Below are 23279 nucleotides of genomic sequence, written 5' to 3' on the forward strand. Positions count from 1 at the left end.
TAGACTCCTCCCCTTATCTATGAGAGGTGAATTGTTGATGGTTAGGAGGGTAACTTGGCTAGGACATACTGAGAAGAAATTGAGGGGCGATTGTATTCTGGTAAATTTTAGAAATCCACAAATTGTTTCCCACATTTGTAATTGGCTGGGTAGTAAGGAAGGTACATCCATTCAACCTTTTCCACTCTCCTTTTTTTATCCCCCATGTAATTTCCGCAACCATTCAGGGACTGCTGATGAATGGACAAGGGTGGGACCTAGACCTCTAGGCAGAAGATTTAGCTATATTCAGCATGAGACTCCCAATTTAGGTGATTACTCATGCATTAATAGGTATAGCTGTCTTGAACAGGTTGACTGACTTTCTAGTGAGGACGGCAATAAGAGCACTGAAGGAGGGAATTGCCATCTAGCGCAGTCGGGGGCAATGGCTGTTGCCCCTTGCATCGGGCACTCACCACGAGGTCAATCGCCTTTCCGATTGGTGAATCCAGGAAATGAGCCTTCTCCCGTCCAACTTTTTGATACCTCCCTAGGCCCACCAGTATTAAAAATTCTTTCCTTGAACGTAGCAGGCCTTGGTAACAAGCTGGCCTGTCCTGAATGGGGATCTTTTATAGATCTCCATGATATCTGTTTCTTCCAGGAAACATGGGCAAGGGAAGAGCTATTCCGTCTGGGATATGCTTCTTTTTCAGTCCCTGCTAGGTGGGGAGGAAAGGGCCGACCGTCAGGGGGCCTAACAATCTGGGTTGCAACCCATTTGGGCTGCAGACCCACAGTCCTGGACACTGAGACTGATTATGTTCAGTGTGTGTTTCTGGAGTGGCGGTCTGGCTTTAGACTTGCTATGGTCAATGTCTATTCTAGACCTGTGAGTCTTTCCGCTGAGTCAGGGGCAATAGAAGAGCTGTCCACAGTCCTGTCCAGAATCCCAGAGGGTATCATGTTCGTGGTGGGAGGTGATTTCAACTCCCATTTCGAACCGCTTGAAGGGTTGCTGGACGGTATAAATCAGGAGGAGGATGATCTTTGGAAAATTCCACCAGTTGTAGGCCCGGTGGCACGGATGTGGACTCCTCTTGCCGTCCAAATTACATCTTTGACCTTTGCCCACTCGATGAGGGCTTGTAACGACCGTGCAAAATCTGATAACCCCTCCATGCCTACATTTAATAAGGCGCGGAGGGAGGCACGTCTTGATTACATTTTTGTCTAGTGCAGGGCCTGGAATAGAGTCTCAGATTTTAGGGTGGTTCCTAGGGGTGAGAGCGACCATAATCCCTTGATTTTGGATTTTTTAGTCCCAGATGTCTGCAAGAGCAGACTACGATCGCTCTCTGGTATATCTAGTAGGGCTACCCTTTCTAGTAATAGACGTAGGGTAAGATGGGATAAGTTGGCTGACAACCCCGAGGAATTATCTGGTCTTTATGCTAGGGTTGCTTCAGTACTGGGATATGTGGCTGTCCTTATCGAACAGCCTGTGTCTGATTTCTTTCAAAGACTGGGAGAATTTAATAAATTACTATTTTTAGGACTCTCAGATATTCTAAATCCCCCAGGTTCTGGTGGGAAAAGGATACGAAGGAAGCAATCCTGGTATAATAGGACATGCAGATTAGCAAAGAGCGAACTCCTTGATGCATTAAAGAATAGTGCAAGCAGGGAAACTATCCAGCAAAGGAGGCAAGTATATCGCCACCTAATACACCATGCTAAACTCGAGTGGGGCAATGAGAACTGGGCCAGGTTAACTACAGCGCTAGCCGTCAAGGACGGACGCAAATTCTGGCAGATTGTGACCACAGGCTCATCTGACCCCGACCCTGCAGTAACTTCAAATATTGCTCCAGAGGTATGGGAAGATCATTTTAGTACCCTGTACAAAGGGGATGACCCCTGCTTAGAAGACCCTTCGGATGATAGATTGCCGAGTTGTACTGACGGCTTAGAAGCGATTATTTTTACCCTAAGCGAGGTTGACCTTGCGATATCTATACTCCCTGTGGGTAAAGCACCAGGGCTGAATAAGGTTCCGGGAGATCTTTACAAACAGGAACCTAAGGTTTGGGCGCCCTACTTGTTGACAATTTTTAATGCTATCTCTGGTGGTATGGCGGTCCCTGATACTTGGCTGGGAGCGGAGGTAGTCCCGATTTTTAAGAAGGGGTCGCCTCTGCTCCCAGCCAACTATAGGCCAATCAGCCTAATAGATGTAGATCAAAAACTTTTTGCAAGGCTGATCCTTGATCGCCTCTTGGATTGGATGGAGGATGCAGAGATTCTGAGCCAGTATCAGGCAGGTTTTAGAAAGAGTGTATCAACCATCAACCAGATTTTTAGATTGGCTATGCTTTTTTGGAAGACGGCGAAGGTCGAGGGTGGCTCCCTCTACACTGTCTTCGTAGACCTGCGTGCGGCCTTTGATTTAGTCCCACGTAGGAAATTATGGAATGTCCTACGGGACCTAGGAATACCTGCTCCTCTACTGGATATTATTATAAGACTCCACACTCATAATTTCGCAAAGGTCAGGTGTGGGAGAGAAGGCAATTTGTCATCTAGCTTTCCCGTCGCCAGGGGGGTTAGGCAGGGTTGCGTTTTGGCGTCAACCCTGTTCTGCCTCTATGTAAACGGTGTTATCTCCCACCTGAATGCGGTCCCCAACAGAGATGCACCAAAGCTTGGTGGCATAAGGATATCAGCTATTATGTTCGCTGACGATACCCTCTTACTCGCCAAAACGCCTATGGGCATCCAGCGAGTTTTAGAGGGTTTCGTTACGTTCTGCTCTGATAGGGGGCTGGAAATAAATACGGCCAAGACAAAATTTATGATTTTTAACCCCCCTAAGTCAACCCGACCAAATCCAGTTATAAATGGTGTGAGCCTAGAAAGAGTACAAACGTTTGAGTTTTTGGGCTTGACTCTTAACGAGAATATGACCTGGGCTCAACACCAGACTAAATCTCAGCTTAAGCTAATACAAAAGGCTGGGGGATTATTAAGCTGTGGAATAAGTCGACGATAAAACCTATTGGCCCCCCCTTGAAATTTATAAAATGCAGGCCCGTGGTGCTATAATATACGGTGGCGAATTGTGGGGACATAAGTGTATCCCTGCAATTACTGTCACGGAAAATAAGTTCCTCAGGCAGTTAGCTTCCTTACCTATTAGTTCACCCATTCTTCCTCTCAGGCTTGATCTGGGAATAAGACCATTAAAGGAGGAATTGGGTCTGAAGCCTCTAACTTTTTGGAGGCGTTTATGGGTAACCCCCGAACTATTTAGCTATAGGCAAGAGCTTAAGGAACTTTTACAAATCCCACTTGTACGGGAACTCCCCTGGTTAAAATATATTAAGCAGGAATTTGAGAGGTTGGGCTGCCCTTTGATGTGGATTAACCCGGAAGAGGCCAGTAGAAATATATTGCGCAAGGACCTGGTTAATCGGTATTATGAGTATAATCTATCTAGTAGCCTACTGAATGATCAAATGGGGATAATGTCCAGCACCTTTATAACAACGAAAGATTATTATAAGTTGGAGACTGTCTTGGACAACATTAGCCATAATGGTTTAAGGAAACTCTTTCTCCAATGGAGTTATAATTCCTTACCAATAAGAGCCCTTACTAGTAGATGGTATCCATCTACCAGCAAAAACTGCCCAGTTTGCTCTGACGAGTTTGAGAATGAGATCCATGTTATGTTTTATTGTCCTTCCTATTTAAAGCCCAGGAAGAAGTGGATCATTCCCTTATGTAGAAACTGGGGGATTAGGCACTGTTCACTCTCATACCGAATACTAAACACGGACCTATCCCCATTAACTGTTTTTGCTGCTAGTAAATTCCTAGCTACTATGTGGAACATCAGAAGATGCCTTGTGGCAAAATGAGTTTTCCTCCATCAATGTTTAGTGAATGGGGCAAGAGGCTTTTTAAATTAGGAGTTGCATTCCTGTTGTTTTAATGTATAAATGAACAAACTGTTATGATTTTTAACTGTGATTGTAAATTTTATAATCTGTAACGATTTGTTTTGTAATGTTTGCCATTTCTTTTATGACTTTTTAAGTCGAAATAAAGATAATGAAATGAAATATTCATGCTATGAATATGTAATGGTAAAGCATTCCAAAGTTTGGATGCCAACGTGCGAAAGGAGCGCCCACCAGCAACCACCCTCCTCACCCTATGAACAACCTCAAGATGCTGATCCATCGATCGGAGTTGGCAAGTGGTGTGTAAGGTGAGAGCAGATTAGTCAGAATGCCAGGAGAGGAGGACTTCAGAATTTTAAAAGCAATATATAGGGACTTGAACTCCACACGTCTGGCCGCCGGCAACCAATGCAGTCTGCGAATAGCACTGACAGTAGGACATGTTCTAGGAAGCCCAAGAAGAGTTCTAGCCACCGCATTCTGGACCCTCTGCAGTCTCAAAATCTCTGTCTTATTGGTCCCCGAATAGAGTGAACTAGCATAATCCAATCTAGATAGAATGGACGCCTAAATGATGACCTGCCTGATGGAGGGATCAAAAAACCCTAACAGATTGCTGTGCTCTTGTGATGTGTCACTAGTATACAGGTGGAGGGTTGCACTCCTGTAATGTATCACTAGTATACAGAGAGGGGATTTTGCTCTTGTGCTGTGTCACTTGTATACAGGTAGAGGGCTGTGCTCCTGTGCTGTGCCACTAGTATACAGGTAGAGAGTTGCGCTCCTGTAATGTATCACTGGTAGGCAGTATCACTAGTATGCTAGTAGATGGTTGTGCTCCTGTGGAGCATCACAAGCACGCAGGTAGGGGGTTGTACTCCTGTGCTGTGTCACTAATATACAGGTAGAGGTTTGTGTGTCTGTGCTGTGTCACTAGTATACAGGTAGAGGTTTGTGCATCTGTGTTGTGTCACTAGTATTCAGGTAGAGGTTTGTGCTACTGTGATGTGCAACCAGTACTGGTAGTGTTGAGTTCTTGTATTGTGTCACAAGTCCTGGCAGAGCGTTGCACTTATTAGCTTTCTTCCTGGTACTGGGTTGTGTCCTTGTGTTGAGTCACAAGTCCTATTAAAGAAAGTGCTCCTGTGTTGTGTGAAACTGTAATGGTATAGCTCCCTGAAACCTAGGTGGGACTGAGGTTTATTTCCAATTAATTATTTTGTAAATGTTTATTTGCAACACATGGCAGAATCCTCTCGGTGAACACACAATCGAGTGAAATGCTCTGGGGAAGTCTGCCGCTGTTTCATCAATGACAACAAGTGAGGGAATTCTCTTGTGTTCAGAAGTGGTCAAAAGTGAACTTGCAAGAGAGATGATCACTAGTTCCAATATTTTTGTGTTAAAGAAATTTCTAGAGGAATATGGATCAGTCACGGTCTCGTGGCTGATTTGAATTATTTTAGAAATATTTATAGGTGCACACCAGACAAATCTAATATGCAGCTACCTTTGTAATATCATTAGTGTATCTGTTGCATATATAATTGGAATAGCACTTTGATTAGAGCGAGAAACATATAGTTCATCATCACCATCACTATTTACCAGTTTTGATTTTTCACATACTGCACGGACTTGTAGCCCACCCAGGTTAAAGGAATGTACTCTTGGGAGATCGGGGCTGATCAATGTGGCTTTTCATAACATAAGCCTCCTAGGGTTATCAAATATATGCTTCCCTTAGTGGAATGTTTTACAGACAACCCCTTTCATATTCAATTTTGAATTCATACTCTTCCTCCATGTTGTCAACGTGATGTGTTTCTACCCTTAGTGGTCAAATAGGGTCTTCGTCAGGACAGGGTTCCTAGTTTCAGGAACCAATTGACAATGAAACGTCTACCCTCTGCATCCCACAGCAGGATTAGGTTAGAAATGTCCTTGGACAGGGTAGCTGCATACAAGGTTTTAAGTGATCTCTACAGTAGGGCAGGTTAGGAGAGGAACTGCCTCCAGAATGGTAAACTGGCATGTACCCCTGCACTGAGTCCCTGACTGCTTGTGAAACCAGTACCCTGACTTTTGGTGAGGCCCGGAATCCCCTTAATATAACGTGTGCAAAGAGGCCTAGGTCTATCCTTGGTATTGTGAGTTTCATAACCTGTTCGCTGATGTGGAGAGGCGCGCCAAGCGTGTTCTCATAACCCAGATGACACTACTTCCCAAGTCCTGAGTTAGCCACCTAAGGTGGTGGTGGCCGCGTACCACATTCTGTGGATAATTAGTTATGACCAGACCTTTTTCCTGTGTCAGATGTCTACTGTACTGTTTGATGTGATCTCAAGACCCTTGCGCTAACCTTCCGTGTTCATGTCATTCACTGAAGTCCTGGTTGCAACTGCTGTGGGAGGTCGCATCCGTCAAAGACAAACGACACTGTGAAGGCCGGTGTAGTGTCCTTTAGTAAATAATTAGAATGCGAAATATGCGTGGTATAAAGAAGTTTATTCCACCCCCTGCCGAGCGTCATTCCTTGTCAGTATCCCAGCAGGTCTCATCTCGGTAACATTCTTAACCTTATTACCATGACAGTTCTAGAGCATAGAACAGAAGTAGGCATGATTCTCTATTTAACCCTCAGCTCGACTTAGCCGATCTAAAACAGGACCGCGCTGCATTACTGTGGGGTTCCCTGCCACTGGAATGGTTAAGCCAAGAACAGGGCCTTTGGGGCCCCGGGGGACATGCTGCCTTTGTTGCAGCAAACCCCTAGACTCTAGTGACTGAACTTATTCACAGAGTCTGAGGTAAGTACGGTTTACTAGTTTTCATTCCCTGGATGTGCCATCAGTAAATGGGGAATGTTAGAACTCGGGGTCTCTAGTTGGCAATGGTTGTCCAAATAGGGACCCGTGCGTCTAAGTCAGGGAAAGGGGATTACACTACTGGATAACCCCTGCTCACCCCCTTGGTAGCTTGGCACGAGCAGGCAGGCTTATCTCGGAGGCAGTGTGTTAAGCATTTGTGATCGCATACAGTAGTACAGTGAAAACACTACAGACGGACACCACACCGGATTGTATGAAAATAAGTATTCTTTATATAGACTTATCACAAGACGACTTATCACAAGACCACAAATGACAAAAATCCACAATACTGTAATCACAATTAATAATTCACGATGGTAGAAGCAATTCAAAAATAGGTTCTTCACTTAAAGCAGTCTTTAGCAACAGATAACTCCAACGGGAGTTATCGTGATGTCGAGGTCAAAGTGTTCCCGAAGTACGGCGCCGACCACAAGGTGCGCAGCGTCGGGCCCAGAGTCAAAACAGACCCCCACAGAACAGTACCTTGGAAAGCAAAAACAGACAGCTCACCGTGTGGGTGAGATGCGATGTCGTTGGCGCATTTGCAGCGTCGGGTCCTTGCTTCGGGGGAGATGATGTCTCGGTGTCCTGGATGCTTGCGCAGGCAGGGAAGGCGTCGGTTCCTGACCGGAGAGGAGGTGACGCTACGATGGTGCCGACACCACGGTTCCTTACGATATCACAATGTCGATGAGTTCTTGGCCACCTTGGTCGAGGATCGGCTCCGAGATGATGTTGGTTTCGTAGTCGATACGGTAGAGCAGCAGGCGTCGGTTCATGGGTACAAATCGGAGCAGCGCTCACGGCTTCGATGCAGATCGCGGCGACGTTCACTGGCGTTCATGTTGCAAATTCCTTCTGTAGCAACTGAAACAGCAAGTTCCAGAAGCAAGCAAACAGGAGGGGTGAAGTATTTTGTATCCCTGAGACTTCGGACAGAAGGCAAGCTTGATTCATGCCCTTGGCGAAATATTCTGCAAGATGATGAAAGTTCTGTAAAAGTTCCTTCTCCTTTCCTCGGCAATGAAGACACCACTGCAGGCCAACCCAACAACAGCACACGGGCAGTGGGACAGTACAACTTCTGCAGCTTCCTTCGGTTCTTCTCCTCGGCAAAGATTTGTCTTGTGTTCCCAGAAGTGATCTAACTTCTTTGGGTCTGGGTCCCCATATTTATACTAGCAAATCCTTTGTCCTCAGAAGGCAGAGGGTCCTGTACCTACTCTAAACCAGTTCTGGGTGCATTCTGCCAGTGCACAACTTCTTCCTTTGTCAGAGTAGGCCAGGGTCATCAGACGCACCACAGGAGGTGGAGCCAGCATTGTGGAAGGCAGGCACAGTCCTATTCAGGTCCAGGTGCTACTCCTCCTACCACTCCTCAGGTAGATCGGCCTATTCAGCCTTGCCATTCTGAGTTCAGGCATACTAAACTTGAACTCTACCTCGTCCCCTGGGTCAGTTAGGATTATAAGATGTTATAATCAAACCACCCGTTCTGGCCTTTGGGGTCAGGTAGCCTTGCAATAGTGAAAAACAAAATTAGTTGTAATTCAATATAAGGACATGCCACACATACCAGGGCATGTCCTACCTTTTACATACAATGCACCCTGCCCGTAGGCCTACTATAGGGGTGACTGATATGTAGAAAAGGGAAGGTTGAAGGACTGGCGAGTGGGTGCACTCGTCGAGTAGACCCAGCAGTCTCAGACTGCGTACGGGCTCTGCAATGCAAGGCCTGAGTTACACTTTACGGGCTGCTGCGGTGGGTGGCACAATCGGTGCAGCAAGCCCACTGTAGGAGACTAGGATCTGCTTCACATGGGTACCCCCACTTTTTGCTGGTGTTTCACTGTTTTTCGACCTTAGTCTGGCTGTGGCCCTGCTAATCAGGACCCCAGCCTAGCTGCTTCCTCTCTAAAATGGTTTGCATGTATATTAGGTATAATTGGATTCTGGAGTGCCTTATACGCCCCTAGTATATGGTATACTATGTACCTAGGGCATAGGTACCTCAGAGGCCTACCAGGGGCTGAAGCATGTATTATGCCACCCCTGGGAAGCACTCCAAAATGGCACCACAGGTCTGCTATAACAGCCTGGGTAAGGATGTGCTTGCACCCCTTACAGTGGTATAGGCTGCCTATATCAGTACCACTGCACACACATAAAAAACATATATAAGTTACTCCTATGGCAGGCCTTGACAATCCTGAAGGTAGAGTGCTTGGTTTTTATGTGAGAGGGTGCCCCTGCATGAGCAGAGCCCCTCTGTAGCGTTCGGAGTACCTCCTCTGATGCTGTTTGTGGTGCAGCCTGACCATATACTCTTAAGTGCATTATAACCTCGCGGTAAATGCTAACTTTGGGATGGCTGCACGGAAACATGTCGTGTTTGGTGTCAAATGCTACCCCCCCCCCCGCCATTTCTGGCAGCGGGGGTAGCATTCCACCCTTTTAGAGGGAGAGACATGTTCACAATGGTCTAACCCGGTAGGACTTTCTACAGCCCTTGCCTCCGCATACAGGCAGATGTGCATTGGGGCTGGGCGGGAGCACTCTCTGGTGCTTTGAAGTCCTGCACTGGGGGCACGGGGCACACTTGGTGTTACTGTGCATAGTCCAGTTCAAACCAGTTGCAGGGGCTACCTGCCCCTGCTCTGGCGTGAAACTGGACAAAGGAAATGGGTGTAACCACCCCTCTTTCCAAACCCTCCCATAGATGGGTCTCTAGAGTATGTCCACCCCCAAACTTTGTATAAGTATGGGAACCCAGTCCTTGCGACTTTAGATTACCCTGGACGAAACTCTGCAACATATATCGTTGACCTTCGACGTTCTATCCTGACTAGAAGACTGAAGAAATCTCCCTTGGGGTCAAGGAGTGACTCCCCTGTCCGGTCTGCAATTCCAAAGCTCCCGTTGGACGCCGAAGTCTCTGCATCACCAGAGGTGGATTTCCTGACTTCCCCGAGGTTACCCTGAGTCCACGGCAAATCTGAGGCCCGTGGCTATCGTGGGTGACGACGAACCGTGACCCCTGGGCACCGCGTACTATTGCTGGTACATCAACTTCCTGTTTATCCTTGAAGTTCTGCTTTGGGCTCCGAGTAGTCCCAGCCTTGAGCACTGACTGCACCGAAGATCTCCGGCCTCCACTCCAGGAGTGACCTGTGGGCCGGGTTCCAGTGCGACTGCACGAGGCTCCTTCACGATCGCTAGCCCGTTGGCTAGTGGGTCCCCCGTAGGCAACTCCTCTTCTGCTTGGGCTTTCATGGTTGCTCCAGACGTGCCCCGAATTACCCTTGCTGGGTGAGTCCCTCAGACCTTGCTGGTCTGCACCAACATCCTTCTTCTCTTTACACGAGACTTGCCGATGCCAAGGCTTGTTGGGTCCATTCTGGTCGCCGACACCGCAGAACTCGACAAACTTCGTGGGACAGCTCGAATCCAGCTCCTGATCATCATCGACGTCTCCTGGACCTCGTGTCTGAAGAGTCAAGACACCCGTCAACTCACCTGAAGCACCCAACACCTGTGGGCATTGGTCCATCCTGCCCTCGGTCACTGGCAAGTGACCCAGACTCTGTTCCCTCTGCTTTCAGGTTCCTTCCATCCTAGATCCAGGCTTGGATCTCTTCGGACACTTCTCCTCTTCACGGCAGCAGCATTTCTTCGCCAGCTGCCATTGAAATCGACGACGGGACCCGACACCAAAAGACACCTATGCACCTGACTTCCCTGGGTGAGGTAACACGAGTACTCCGGTGCTCCCGTGGGTGTTAGCCCTAGAACTTCTTAAGTCCAAAAGGATTTGGTCCTAACTCGATCGTAAGTGTCCCTAATCTTTAAATTTCCAACCGCGACATTGCCCATAGAAGCTAACGGGAACCCGCGGTTGTGTTTACACACTGCACACAGCCCCCGTGGGTCCCCTGCGTCACTACCTTGGGTGGTTCCTTGGGGTCCCAGCGATTTTACAAGCTCTAGGCCTTGTGTCTAATTCAGTCGTGGTTCTTATACCACTTTATTGGTATATGGTTTGGTACGCCCCTAGGGCCCAAACGTGTATTTGTGCTATTACTGTTGATTGCTAACTTGTAAATTAAGCACTTCGAACTCCAGCCTCATAAAGAGATTAGAGGGGTGTGTTTTATCTTAAATACATATATTTTAAATATATACCTGGTGTGGTTGTCCTTTCATTTGATCATTCAAGAGATTATAGACTTGTAAAACAAGCTTCTTTACATTCCTTCAAGACTTAGCCTGAAGGCTGCTCTCCATAGCTACCACTAGGATAGCTTTCACAAAAGGTTTTCTTTAACCGACTCACCATAAGGGGTTGTTTGGACTGATACAAGGTGCCCACTAGAACTAGTGGACAGCATATATCAGGCCACCTTCTCACATTGGTGTGCAGCGGTGGGATTCCAGCTTGCTATTGTTTTACCAGATAATCTCAATAGAATTGATCAACTGAAAACCACTAAGGGTACCTTAGGTACATATAATATCAAGTTTAGCTACAGTAAGTTCTACTGAACTTAGAGCTGTGTGTTAAGGGATAGCACACCCTTTCTACAACTCAAGAGAGTTTAGTAGGCCACACTAGTGTAGGTAGTGCAATACACCACACCACATTAGTAATGCCTAATCAGCCAGGAACCAGTGGGTCCCTGCCAGAAGCCAGTGGACTTCTCCCCTATAAATATGAGGATCTCTCCTTTGCACAGCTTAGGGCCTTATGTTCAATTAGGAAGCTGAAGACAGGCAAAAGCCCAACCACCCAGCAGCTCATAAAGATACTTAAGCTGGATGATATCTCAGGGCCTAGTGGGCCTGATGGGGTAGGCAGTGTGGGTGGGGCAGTAGGTGAGGGTGGGCCTTGGGGTACAAATTCCCCTGACCCTACCTCTAATGCTGACCAGACTGATGACAATGATCAGAATCTGGTGAACCCAGCTCTCCTGGATGAGGATGAGGAGGATGATAATAATTCTCCTTCCTTTATTCCTCCAGGAAGAGTTGAAAGTAGGGCTAGAAGGGATAGATCTCTCTCAAGGGGATCTGTCCAGTCTAACTCCTCTATAGGGACCTCTGTCTCTTCTCACAGAGGGAGGGAAACCTCCCAGGAGAGGAGAGAGAGACTTTTGACATATGAGCAAGACAAGTTCAACCTCAGAAAGCAGCAGATGGCCTTAGAAAGGGAAGCCCTAGAGCTCTACAGAGCCAGTAAAAAGGAGGGACTAGAATCCCTTGGTGGCAGCAATTACCCTAGAGATAGGGAGAGGTCTTATGACCATAGAAACCTAAGTATAAGTATAAGTATAAGTATAAAGAAATTTCTAAAGCGCTCTAATACCGGAGGTGTCTTGGCGCTGTGGTGTGTGTAGTGAGGCAGGAAAGCAGATAAGATTATGGTTGGGTTTTGAATAGGTGATGTTTTAGCATTTTTCTGAAGAGGACATAATCAGGTTGAAGCCGTAATTCCAGAGGCTGAAGGTTCCACAGGCTGGCTGCACGCCTACCAAATGAGCGACCACCCCATCTAGCCAATTTAAACCTGGAAATGCAGATAAGACCCTGATTGGCAGACCGCTGGGCACGGGACGGGAGATAGGGTTTGAATCTCTCTCTTCCATCATTAGCACCACCCCCAAAAAAAGCCCGGTGAACCAGACAGAGGGCCTTAAATTCTATCCTCTGCTGGACCGGAAGCCAGTGCAGGGATTGTAAGATGTAAGAAGTAAGATTGTCCCCCCCTACCAGAGTGGGGATGACATCCACAAATGGATAACTGCCTTGGAGAGGGCCTGTAAAGTACAGAAGTTCCCTCAAGGTCAGTGGGCAGCAATCTTATGGCTCTCCTTTGCAGACAAAGGTAGAGATAAGCTCCTCACTGTAAGAGAAGAGGATGCTGATGATTACAAAGTCTTGAAAAGTGCACTGATAGATGGGTTTGGCCTAACCACTGAACAATACAGGTTAAAGTTCAGAGACACCCAAAAAGCACACAATCAAGACTGGGTTGACTTTGTTGACTCTGCTGTTAAGGCTCTGGAAGGTTAGTTATTGGGCAGTAAAGTGTGTGACTTCATAGGATTGTACAATCTGATAATGAGGGAGCAGATTCTTAATAACTGTCAAAATCAGCTGTTACACCAGTACCTGGTAGACTCTGATCTGACCTCTCCCTAAGAATTGGGAAAGAAGGCAGACAAATGGGTCAGAAAAGGGTGAGGCAGAAGGTACAGAACCAACGTGGTGACCCAAAGAAGCAAGATTCTAAGAACTCTGACAAGGGTGGGGACAAGGGTAAAGACCAGAAGTCTTCTCAAGGGCCCCAAAAATCTTCTTCTAATGGGGAGTCACAGTCAAATAAGGGAAAAGGCCAAAAGAAACCTTGGTGCAAAATCTGCAAACAGAAAACTCACTGGACCTGTGACTGCACCAAGTCCAAAGAATCTACTCCAGCCACCATTGCCCGTAAGGCAACTGTTCCCCATAGTACAGCTACAATAGGTGGTGGCAATGTTCAGAATAAGGGTGTAGTAGGATTGACCCTGGGTTCTGAGATGGACTCTGGCCTAGTCAGAGTTCCAACTCCGGCTGTGCTTGTCTGTGATGGTGGCATGGATATGCCCCCCTGTGTGAGTCCCAGTAATCTGGGCAAATACAGACAACAGCCTTTGATAAATGGAGTAGAAGCTTGGGCATTCAGGGACACAGGAGCAAGTGTCACAATGGTGATCAGTCTCCTCAGGGAGATGTTCTTGAGCCTGAAGAAGGAACTGTCTCAGAGGAGCTTGAACCTGACCAGGTTGAGTTCTTGGGGACAGGGGGCCCTTCCAGGTCTGATCTGAGCCAGGAGTAGAAAACCTGCCCCTCTCTTGAACCCCTCAGAAAGCAAGCTGCTGATGAGGCTGCTGGGAATGCTAGTGGCACCCATAACGTTTATTGGGATGATGGACTCCTTTACTCAGAGAGTAGAGACCCCAAGCCTGTTGCATCCAGAAGGTTGGTTATACCTCTGAAGTTTAGGGGTTTCCTAATGACACTAGCCCATGATATTCCCCTAGCAGGACACCTGGGCCAGAACAAGACTTAGGACGGAATTGTCCCTCACTTTCACTGGTGCCACATGTCTGAAGAGACAAAGGATTTTTGTCGCTCCTGTGTAACCTGCCAAGCCAGAGGCAAGGCAGGTGGCACTACAAAGGCCCCCCTGATACCACTACCTGTGGTGGGGGTGCCCTTTGAAAGGGTAGGGATTGACATTGTTGGTGCAATGGATCCCCAAACTGCATCTGGGCACAGATTTATACTGGTGTGGTGGATCATGCCACCAGGTACCCAGAAGCAATTCCCCTAAGGACCACTGCAGCACCTGTGGTGGCAAGAGCTCTCTTGAGTGTGTTCTCTATAGTAGGCTTTCCTAAGGAGGTAGTATCTGACAGGGATGCACACTTCATGTCTAGTTACTTAACTGCTATGTGGAAGGAGAGTGGAGTGAACTACAAGTTTACCACACCCTATCACCCACAATGCAATGGTTTAGTTGAGAGATTCAACAAAACCTTAAAGGGCATGATTAAAGGACTCACAGAGAAGCTTAGGCGAAAATGGGACCTACTCTTGCCCTGCCTTTTATTTGCATACAGGGAGGTGCCTCAAAAGGGGGTTGGTTACAGCCCTTTTGAACTTTTGTTTGGTCACCCTGTCAGGGGTCTATTGTGTTTGGTGAAGGAAGGATGGGAGTTATCTCTCAAGCCCCCAAAGCAAGACATAGTGGACTATGTACTTGGTCTCCGCTCCGGGAAAGATGAGTACATGAAAAAGGCAAACAAAAACCTTGAGGCTAGCCAGAAACTGCAAAAAGCCTGGCATGAATAAAAGGCTGTACTGACTGTTTACCAGCCAGGACAGAAAGTGTGGGTGTTGGAGACTGGGGCCCCAGCAGCCCTCCAGGACAAATGGAGTGGCCCCCATACAATTGTTGAACAGAAAGGGGAGGTTACCTACTTGGTAGACCTTGGAACCTTTAGGAGTCCCCACAGGGTACTTCATGTCAACAGACTTAAACCATATGTTGACAGGGCAGACATGGGCTTGCTCATGGCTACTGATGAAGGACAGGAGGAAGAGAGTGACCTACTCCCTGACCTGCTTTCTCAGAACCCTGATGATAGGTCAGTTGATAGTGTAGCCTTGGCAGGCAGCCTCACTGCCCAGCAGCAAACTGACTGCAGAAACCTTCTCAGCCAGTTCAGACATATGTTTTCTCTGACTCCAAGTCAGACCACCTGGTGCACTCATGAAGTGGACACTGGGGACAGTCTATCTGTGAAGAATAAGATCTACAGGCAACCTGACCATGTCAGGGACTGTATAAGGACAGAAGTCCAAAAGATGTTGGATTTGGGTGTGATTGAACCCTCAGTTAGCCCTTGGGCTAGTCCAGTAGTCCTGGTCCCTAAACCTCACACCACAGATGGCAAGAGAGAAATGAGGTTTTGTGTAGACTACAGGGGTCTCAATGCAGTCACTAGGACTGATGCCCATCCCATCACCAGAGCAGATGAGCTAATAGATACTTTGGCCTCAGTCAAGTTTCTAAGCACATTTGACATGACAGCTGGCTACTGGCAGATCAGACTAGTTGATGATGCAAAGCCAAAGACAGCATTTTCTACCCCTAGTGGGCATTATCAATTTTTGGTAATGCCCTTTGGTTTGAAGAATGCACCTGCCACTTTCCAAAGGTTGGTAAATCAAGTACTTACAGGCCTGGAAGACTTTAGTGCAGCAGTGGAGTGGTGTGGCTCATTGGTTAGAGGCGGCAGACCCGGAAGCAGAGGTCGGCCCGGGACCAGGGTTCGATTCCCGACGCGGCAGGGTCTTGGGCCAAGGTCAGCGGACTCGATAATTCTCGCGTCGGTGCCTACTCTAATCATGGATCACACTCAGCAACTCTGGGCAATAGCTTGCTTAATCTCCACTAACGGCCCCATCAGCGCCGGGGATGCTTGGTCTTCACCTTGGAGATGCCCAGTAAGGGACCATCTCACAGGGAAAGCCAGGATGGGTTCCCCAGCAGTACACAGCGCCGGGACACTCTGCTTGAGTAGCTGAGCGCTCAATAAAACACCAGATAACATAACATAACATATCTAGATGATATTGCTGTCTTTAGCTCCCCCTGGGGGGATCACCTGGTCTACCTGAGGAATGTTTTGGAGGCCCTGCAAAAAGCCGGCCTAACAGTCAAGGCTACTAAGTGCCAGATAGGACAGAGTCAGGTTGTGTACCTGAGCCACCTTGTAGGTGGAGGTCACGTTCAACCACTACAGAGCAAAATCCAGACCATCATGGACTGGGTTGCTCCAACTACCCAGACTCAAGTGAGAGCCTTCTTAGGCCTGACTGGGTACTACAGGAGATTTGTCATGGGGTATGGATCAATAGTGACACCCCTGAATGACTTAACTTCTAAAAATATGCCCAAAAAGGTTCAGTGGACAGCTAGCTGTCAAAAGGTATTTGATGACCTGAAGCAGGCCATGTGCACTGCTCCCATTCTGCAGAGTCCTGACTACTCCAAGAAGTTCATTTTCCAAACAGATGCATCTGAATTGGGGGTTGGAGCTGTGCTGTCACAATTGAATGATGAAGGTCAGGATCAGCCAGTAGCTTTCATAAGCAGAAGGCTGACCCCTTGAGAGAAACGTTGGTCAGCCATTGAGAGGGAGGCCTTTGCTGTGGTTTGGGCTCTGAAGAAGTTGAGGCCATACTTGTTTGGTACTCACTTCCTTGACAAGACAGACCATAAGCCTCTCTTATGGCTAAAACAAATGAAGGATGAAAACCCCAAACTGCTTAGGTGGTCCATTTCCCTACAGGGGATGGACTTTACAGTGGAACATAGACCTGGGAGTAACCATGCCAATGCAGATGGACTCTCTAGGTATTTCCACTTAGAACATGAAGACTCAACTGGTCATGGTTAGTTTAATGTCCCAGCGTTTGGGGGAGGGGGGTTGTGTAGGAGTGTAGGATCTGCTTAACATGGGTACCCCACTTTTTGCTGGTGTTTCACTGTTTTTCGACCTTAGTCTGGCTGTGGCCCTGCTAATCAGGACCCCAGCATAGCTGCTTCCTCTCTAAAATGGTTTGCATGTATATTAGGTACATATCTAATTGGATTCTGGAGTGCCTTATAAGCCCCTAGTATATGGTATACTATGTACCTAGAGCATAGGTACCTCAGCGGCCTACCAGGGGCTGAAGCATGTAATATGCCACCCCTGGGATGCACTCCAAAATGGTCCAGCAGCCTGAGTAAGGGTGTGCTTGCACCCCTTACACTGGTATAGGCTACCTATATCACCACCATTGCACACACATATAAAACCTTTAAGTCACTCCTATGCCAGGCCTTGACAATCCTGAAGGCAGACTGCTTGGTTTTTATGTGAGAGGGTGCCCCTGCATGAGCAGAGCCCCTCTGCAGCATTCGGAGTACCTCCTCTGATGCTGTTTGTGGTGCAGCCTGACCATATACTCTTAAGTGCATTATAACCTTGCGGTAAATGCTAACTTTGGGATGGCTGCACGGAAACATGTCGTGTTTGGTGTCAAGCGCTTTGGAATACTACCCCCCGCCAGTTCTGGCGGCGGGGGTAGCATTCCACCCTTCTAGAGGGAGAGACATGTTCACACTGGTCTAACCCGGTAGGACTTTCTACAGCCCTGGCATCACAAAATGGATGCATCTGCCACAGACACGGGTCTGGCCTCCTGCTGCTGACCGAAACTCCAGCAGAGGAGGCCTGGACAATAGGTTTCCTGTCCCAGGGAGGTGTAACCACCTCCCCAGACAGGCAGATGTGTATTGTGGCTGGGCGGGAGCACTCTCTGGTGCTTTGAAGTCCTGCACTGGGGGCACACTTGGTGTCCCTGTGCATAGTCCAGTTCAAACCGGTTGCAGGGGCTACCTGCCCCTGCTCTGGTGTGAAACTGAACAAAGGAAATGGGTGTAACCACCACTCTTTCCAAACCCTCCCATAGGTGGGTCCCTAGAGTATGTCCAACCCCCAAACTTTGTATAAGTATGGGAACCCAGTCCCTGCGACTTTAGATTACCCTGCACGAAACTCTGCGACATATATCCTGGACCTTCGACGTTCTATCCTGACTAGAAGACTGAAGAAATCTCCCTTGGGGTCAAGGAGTGACTCCCCTGCTTGGCAGGCACCAAAGAAGCAACTGTCTGGTCTGCAATTCTAAAGCTCCCATTGGACGCCAAAGTCTCTGCATCACCAGAGGTGGATTTCCTGAATTCCCAAGGCTACCCTGAGTCCACAGCAAAGTTGAGGGCCGTGGCTATCGTGGGTGACGAGGAACCGTGACCCCTGGGCACCGCGTACTATTGCTGGTACATCGACTTCCTGTTTATCCTTGAAGTTCTACTTTGGGCTCAGAGTAGCCCCAGCCTTGAGCACTGACTGCACCGAAGATCTCCGGCCTCCACTCCACGAGTGACCGATGGGCTGGGATCCAGTGCGACCGCTCGAGGTTCCTTCGCGATCGCTAGCCTGCTGGCTAGTGAGTCCCCACGAAGGCAACTCCTCTTCTGCTTGGGCTTTACTGGTTGCTCCAGACGTGCCCCGACTTACGCTCGCTGGGTGAGTCCCTCAGACCTTGCTGGTCTGCACCGACGTCCTTCTTCTCTTTCCACAAGACTTGCTGTTGCCAAGGCTTGTTGGGTCCATTCTGCTCGCCGACACCGCAGCACTCGACAGACTTCGTGGGACAGCTCGAATCCAGCTCCTGGTCGTCATCGGCGCCACCTGGACCTCATGGATGAAGAGTCAAGACACCCGTCAACTCACCTGAAGCACCCGACATCTGTGGCCATTGGTCCATCCTGCCCTCGGCCACTGGCAAGTGACTCTGACTCTGTCCCCTCTGCTTTCAGGTTCCTTCCATCCTAGATCCAGGCTTGGATCTCTTCGGGCACTTCTCCTCTTCACGGCAGCAGCACTTCTTCGCCAGTTGCCATTGAAATCGACGACGCGACCCGACACCAAAAGACACCTATGCACCCGACTTCCCTGGGTGAGGTAACACGAGTACTCGGGTGCTCCCGTGGGTGCTAGCCCTAGAACTTCTTAAGTCCAAAAGGGTTTGGTCCTAACTCGATGCTAAGTGTCCTTATCTTTACATTTCCAACCGCAACATTGCCCATAGAAGCTAACGGGAACCCGCGGTTGTGTTTACACACTGCACACGGCCCCCGTGGGTCCCCAGGCGTCACTACCTTGGGTGGTTCCTTGGGGTCCCAGCGATTCTACAGGCTCTAGGCCTTGTGTCTAGTTCAGTCATGGTTCTTATACCACTTTATTGGTATATGGTTTGGTACGCCCCTAAGGCCCAAACGTGTATTTGTGCTATTACTGTTGATTGCTAACTTGTAAATTAAGAACTTCGAACTCCAGCCTCATAAAGAGACTAGAGGGGTGTGTTTTATCTTAAATACATATATTTTAAATATATACCTGGTGTGGTTGTCTTTTCATTTGATCATTCAAGAGATTTTAGACTGGTAAAACAAGCTGCTTTACATTCCTTCAAGACTTAGCCTGAAGGCTGCTCTCCATAGCTACCACTAGGATAGCTTTCAGTAAAGTTTGTCTTTAACCGACTCACCATGAGGGGTTGTTTGGACTGATACAAGGTGCCCACTAGAACTAGTGGACAGCATATTTCAGGCCAACTTCTCACACCCACCAGCAGCATTTGATTTACAAACCGTGGGCACACGCAGTGCACGATACGAGGGTCTGCCAGTAAACCAAATAAGTCAATCATGGAGTCACTAATCAAAACATCAATTTAACATAGCGAGAACTCGCACTGTGGTACTGAATAGCAGTGGCACAGTGCCCAAAGCATCTAAACCAGCAAAATAGATCAAAAACAGAGTAGGCAATCGGTAAAAAATGGAAGTGGCACCAGGTCTAACAGGGAATAACACTGAGCCCGTTGCACTAGAGGCGAGAAGACAGGGAGTGGCTTGACAACTACTAGAGCCCCAACCTCAAGGGTTTTGTGATGTTGCTTTCGAATGTTGTTTACCTTTGTTTCAGTAGAGTTAGAATTAAAAACCTTCTTTTTATATAAAAACAAGTATTTGACAGGACATTGATTTATTGTTCGCACTGCTCACACAATGAACTATGAGTCATGTTCACTGATCTGCATCTGAGCTTCCCCCAAAGGAGCCTTGACTGCTTAAGCTACACTATGGGCCCCGGGACATCAGGAGTAAAAGGCCTCAGACACCTTGGTTGGGCCCAGTAACTGTGTGGCTCTCAGAACGGTGTTCTAACACATGCATATTCAAACGTACAGAGGCACGCACTCATACATATGCACAAATGCACGATCACACTTGCACACAGATGCATACATGCATGCACATGCTCACAGATGGATACCTCCGCTGTGTGCATACATAACCTCACAGAGGCACACACTCATACAGATGCGCACATTAGTGTGTGCACTTACAGGTGCATAGATGCATGTACATACTCACAGATGGATATCTCCGCTCCATGCATACATAACCTCACAAAGGCACACATTCACACAGATGCGCACATTAGTGTGCACACTCACAGAGGCATAGATGCATGCACATACTCACAGATGGATACCTCCGCTGTGTGCATACATAACCTCACAGAGGCACACACTCATACAGAAGCACACATTAGTGGGTGCACTTACAGATGCATAGATGCATGCTCATACTCACGGTTAGATATCTCCGCTCCATGCATACATAACCTCACAGAGGCACACATTCACACAGATGCGCACATTAGTGTGCACACTCACAGAGGCATAGATGCATGCTCATACTCACAGATAGATATCTCCGCTCCATGCATACATAACCTCACAGAGGCACACATTCACACAGATGCGCACATTAGTGTGCGCACTCACAGATGCATAGATGCATGTACATACTCACAGATGGATATCTCCGCTCCATGCATACATAACCTCACAAAGGCACACATTCACACAGATGCACACATTAGTGTGCACACTCACAGAGGCATAGATGCATGCACATACTCACAGATGGATACCTCCGCTGTGTGCATACATAACCTCACAAAGGCACACATTCACACAGATGCGCACATTAGTGTGCACACTCACAGAGGCATAGATGCATGCACATACTCACAGATGGATACCTCCGCTGTGTGCATACATAACCTCACAGAGGCACACATATGCGCACATTAGTGTGCACACTCACAGAGGCATAGATGCATGCACATACTCACAGATGGATACCTCCGCTGTGTGCATACATAACCTCACAGAGGCACACACTCATACAGAAGCACACATTAGTGTGCGCACTCACAGAGGCATAGATGCATGCACATACTCACAGATGGATACCTCCGCTGTGTGCATACATAACCTCACAGAGGCACACATTCACACAGATGCGCATATTAGTGTGCAAACTCACAGAGGCATAGATGCATGCACATGCTCACAGATGGATACCTCCGCTGTGTGCATACATAACCTCACAGAGGCACACACTCATACAGAAGCACACATTAGTGTGCGCACTCACAGAGGCATAGATGCATGCACATACTCACAGATGGATACCTCCGCTGTGTGCATACATAACCTCACAGAGGCACACACACATACAGAAGCACACATTAGTGGGTGCACTTACAGATGCATAGATGCATGCACATACTCACAGATGGATATCTCCGCTCCGTGCATACATAACCTCACAGAGGCACACATTCACACAGATGCACTCATTAGTGGGCGCACTCACAGAGGCATAGATGCATGCTCATACTCACAGATAGATATCTCCGCTCCGTGCATACATAACCTCACAGAGGCACACATTCACACAGATGCGCACATTAGTGTGCGCACTCACAGAGGCATAGATGCATGCTCATACTCACAGATAGATATCTCCGCTCCATGCATACATAACCTCACAGAGGCACACATTCCCACAGATGCGCTCATTAGTGGGCGCACTCACAGAGGCATAGATGCATGCACATACTCACAGATGGATATCTCCGCTCCATCCATACATAACCTCACAGAGGCACACACTCATACAGATGCACACATTAGTGTGCGCTCTCACAGATGCATAGATGCTTGTACAAACTCAGAGATTAATATTTCTAAACAGTGCATACACAACTAACAAATGCCCACTATCACATAGTCACACCCATGCATACACGTACTCACAGAGCACACACTCATAGAGGCACACATGTACTTACATACTCACAAACACTACCAGACCTTGCAATATGCAAACCTATAGACAGGCATTCTTATATGCAAGTACAAACTCACAGAAGATAAATCCAGACCAAAGCATACACAAACCCCCTAACACACATACACATAAATGCGCACATGCATTTGCATGGCTCAACATCCATGCATGCACACACACACACACACACACACACTTATCTATGTCCTTAAAAACAGCGATGAGCAGACAGGAATGCGCTCCCAGAGAGAATTCATGGGCCATCCATATATGAATACATCCTAAGACATGCACACATAAGCGAGAACATGCTCAGACAAACTAGTACATACTCACAGCTGAAAATGCCACAACTGTATATACACACACTAATACACACCATTTAAATAATACCCTACGGTCAGCAGAGTAAATAGTGTTTTTGTCTATTTTACAGATTATAAGTTACACGGCGGCTAGGTTCAATGTAGGCGCACACTTACTGTTATGTTGAAACGTAGTACATTGACATTTCTGTCCGATCTTCAGTCGGCCGCCAACAGCATTTAGGAACAGGGAAAAGTTCTGTTGTAAAAAAAGCATTTGAGCAGACTACAGTGTGCTTATTCTAGGACAAATCCTTGGCAAATTGAGCCCCAATAACCATGGCAGTGACTCCGGTCAGTGATTTTACCTGGCGGGGATGATAACCCATTCTTTTGGGTGACTCGTCGGTTTCTGTATGTTTGTAACCTTAACAGGTCCACGCATAGACAAATGCACAGACATGAACAGGCGCACAGGACTCACTGCTGGCACTCACCCTCATGGTTTTATATTGTTCCCCTTCCTTGACTTTAGACTCCAGAATATATTCCTCCTCTTTCTTCAGAAGACGCCGCCACTCCTGAAGTTTTACCTGCAGAGATGAGAGTGCAAGAAATATGTAAAGTTAGATAGGGCGTGGTGTCACTTACAGAAAAGAATCACTAAAGGGGCAACTGCACAAGCCCTGGGCCCGATTAACAAAGATAAACTTAGACCACAAGTTGATGTTTAGACCAAAAGTCTAACTTTACTAATAGTCTAAGTTAGACT

General features: G+C 47.6%; 1 protein-coding gene across 1 annotated transcript in view; it reads right to left on the bottom strand.

Moving 5' to 3' along the window:
• LOC146869502 (E3 ubiquitin-protein ligase TRIM39-like) overlaps window positions 1–23279 on the bottom strand; it is a 153322-nt gene that overhangs the window by 120522 nt on the left and 9521 nt on the right. The window contains exon 2 of the mRNA XM_085601337.1: window positions 23005–23100. Coding sequence (XP_085457463.1) covers window positions 23005–23100 — 96 coding nt within the window. The remainder of the gene's footprint in view (window positions 1–23004; window positions 23101–23279) is intronic.

The sequence above is a fragment of the Triturus cristatus genome, chromosome 1_1 (genome assembly GCF_964204655.1).
Source record: "Triturus cristatus chromosome 1_1, aTriCri1.1, whole genome shotgun sequence".
NCBI lineage: Eukaryota > Metazoa > Chordata > Amphibia > Caudata > Salamandridae > Triturus > Triturus cristatus.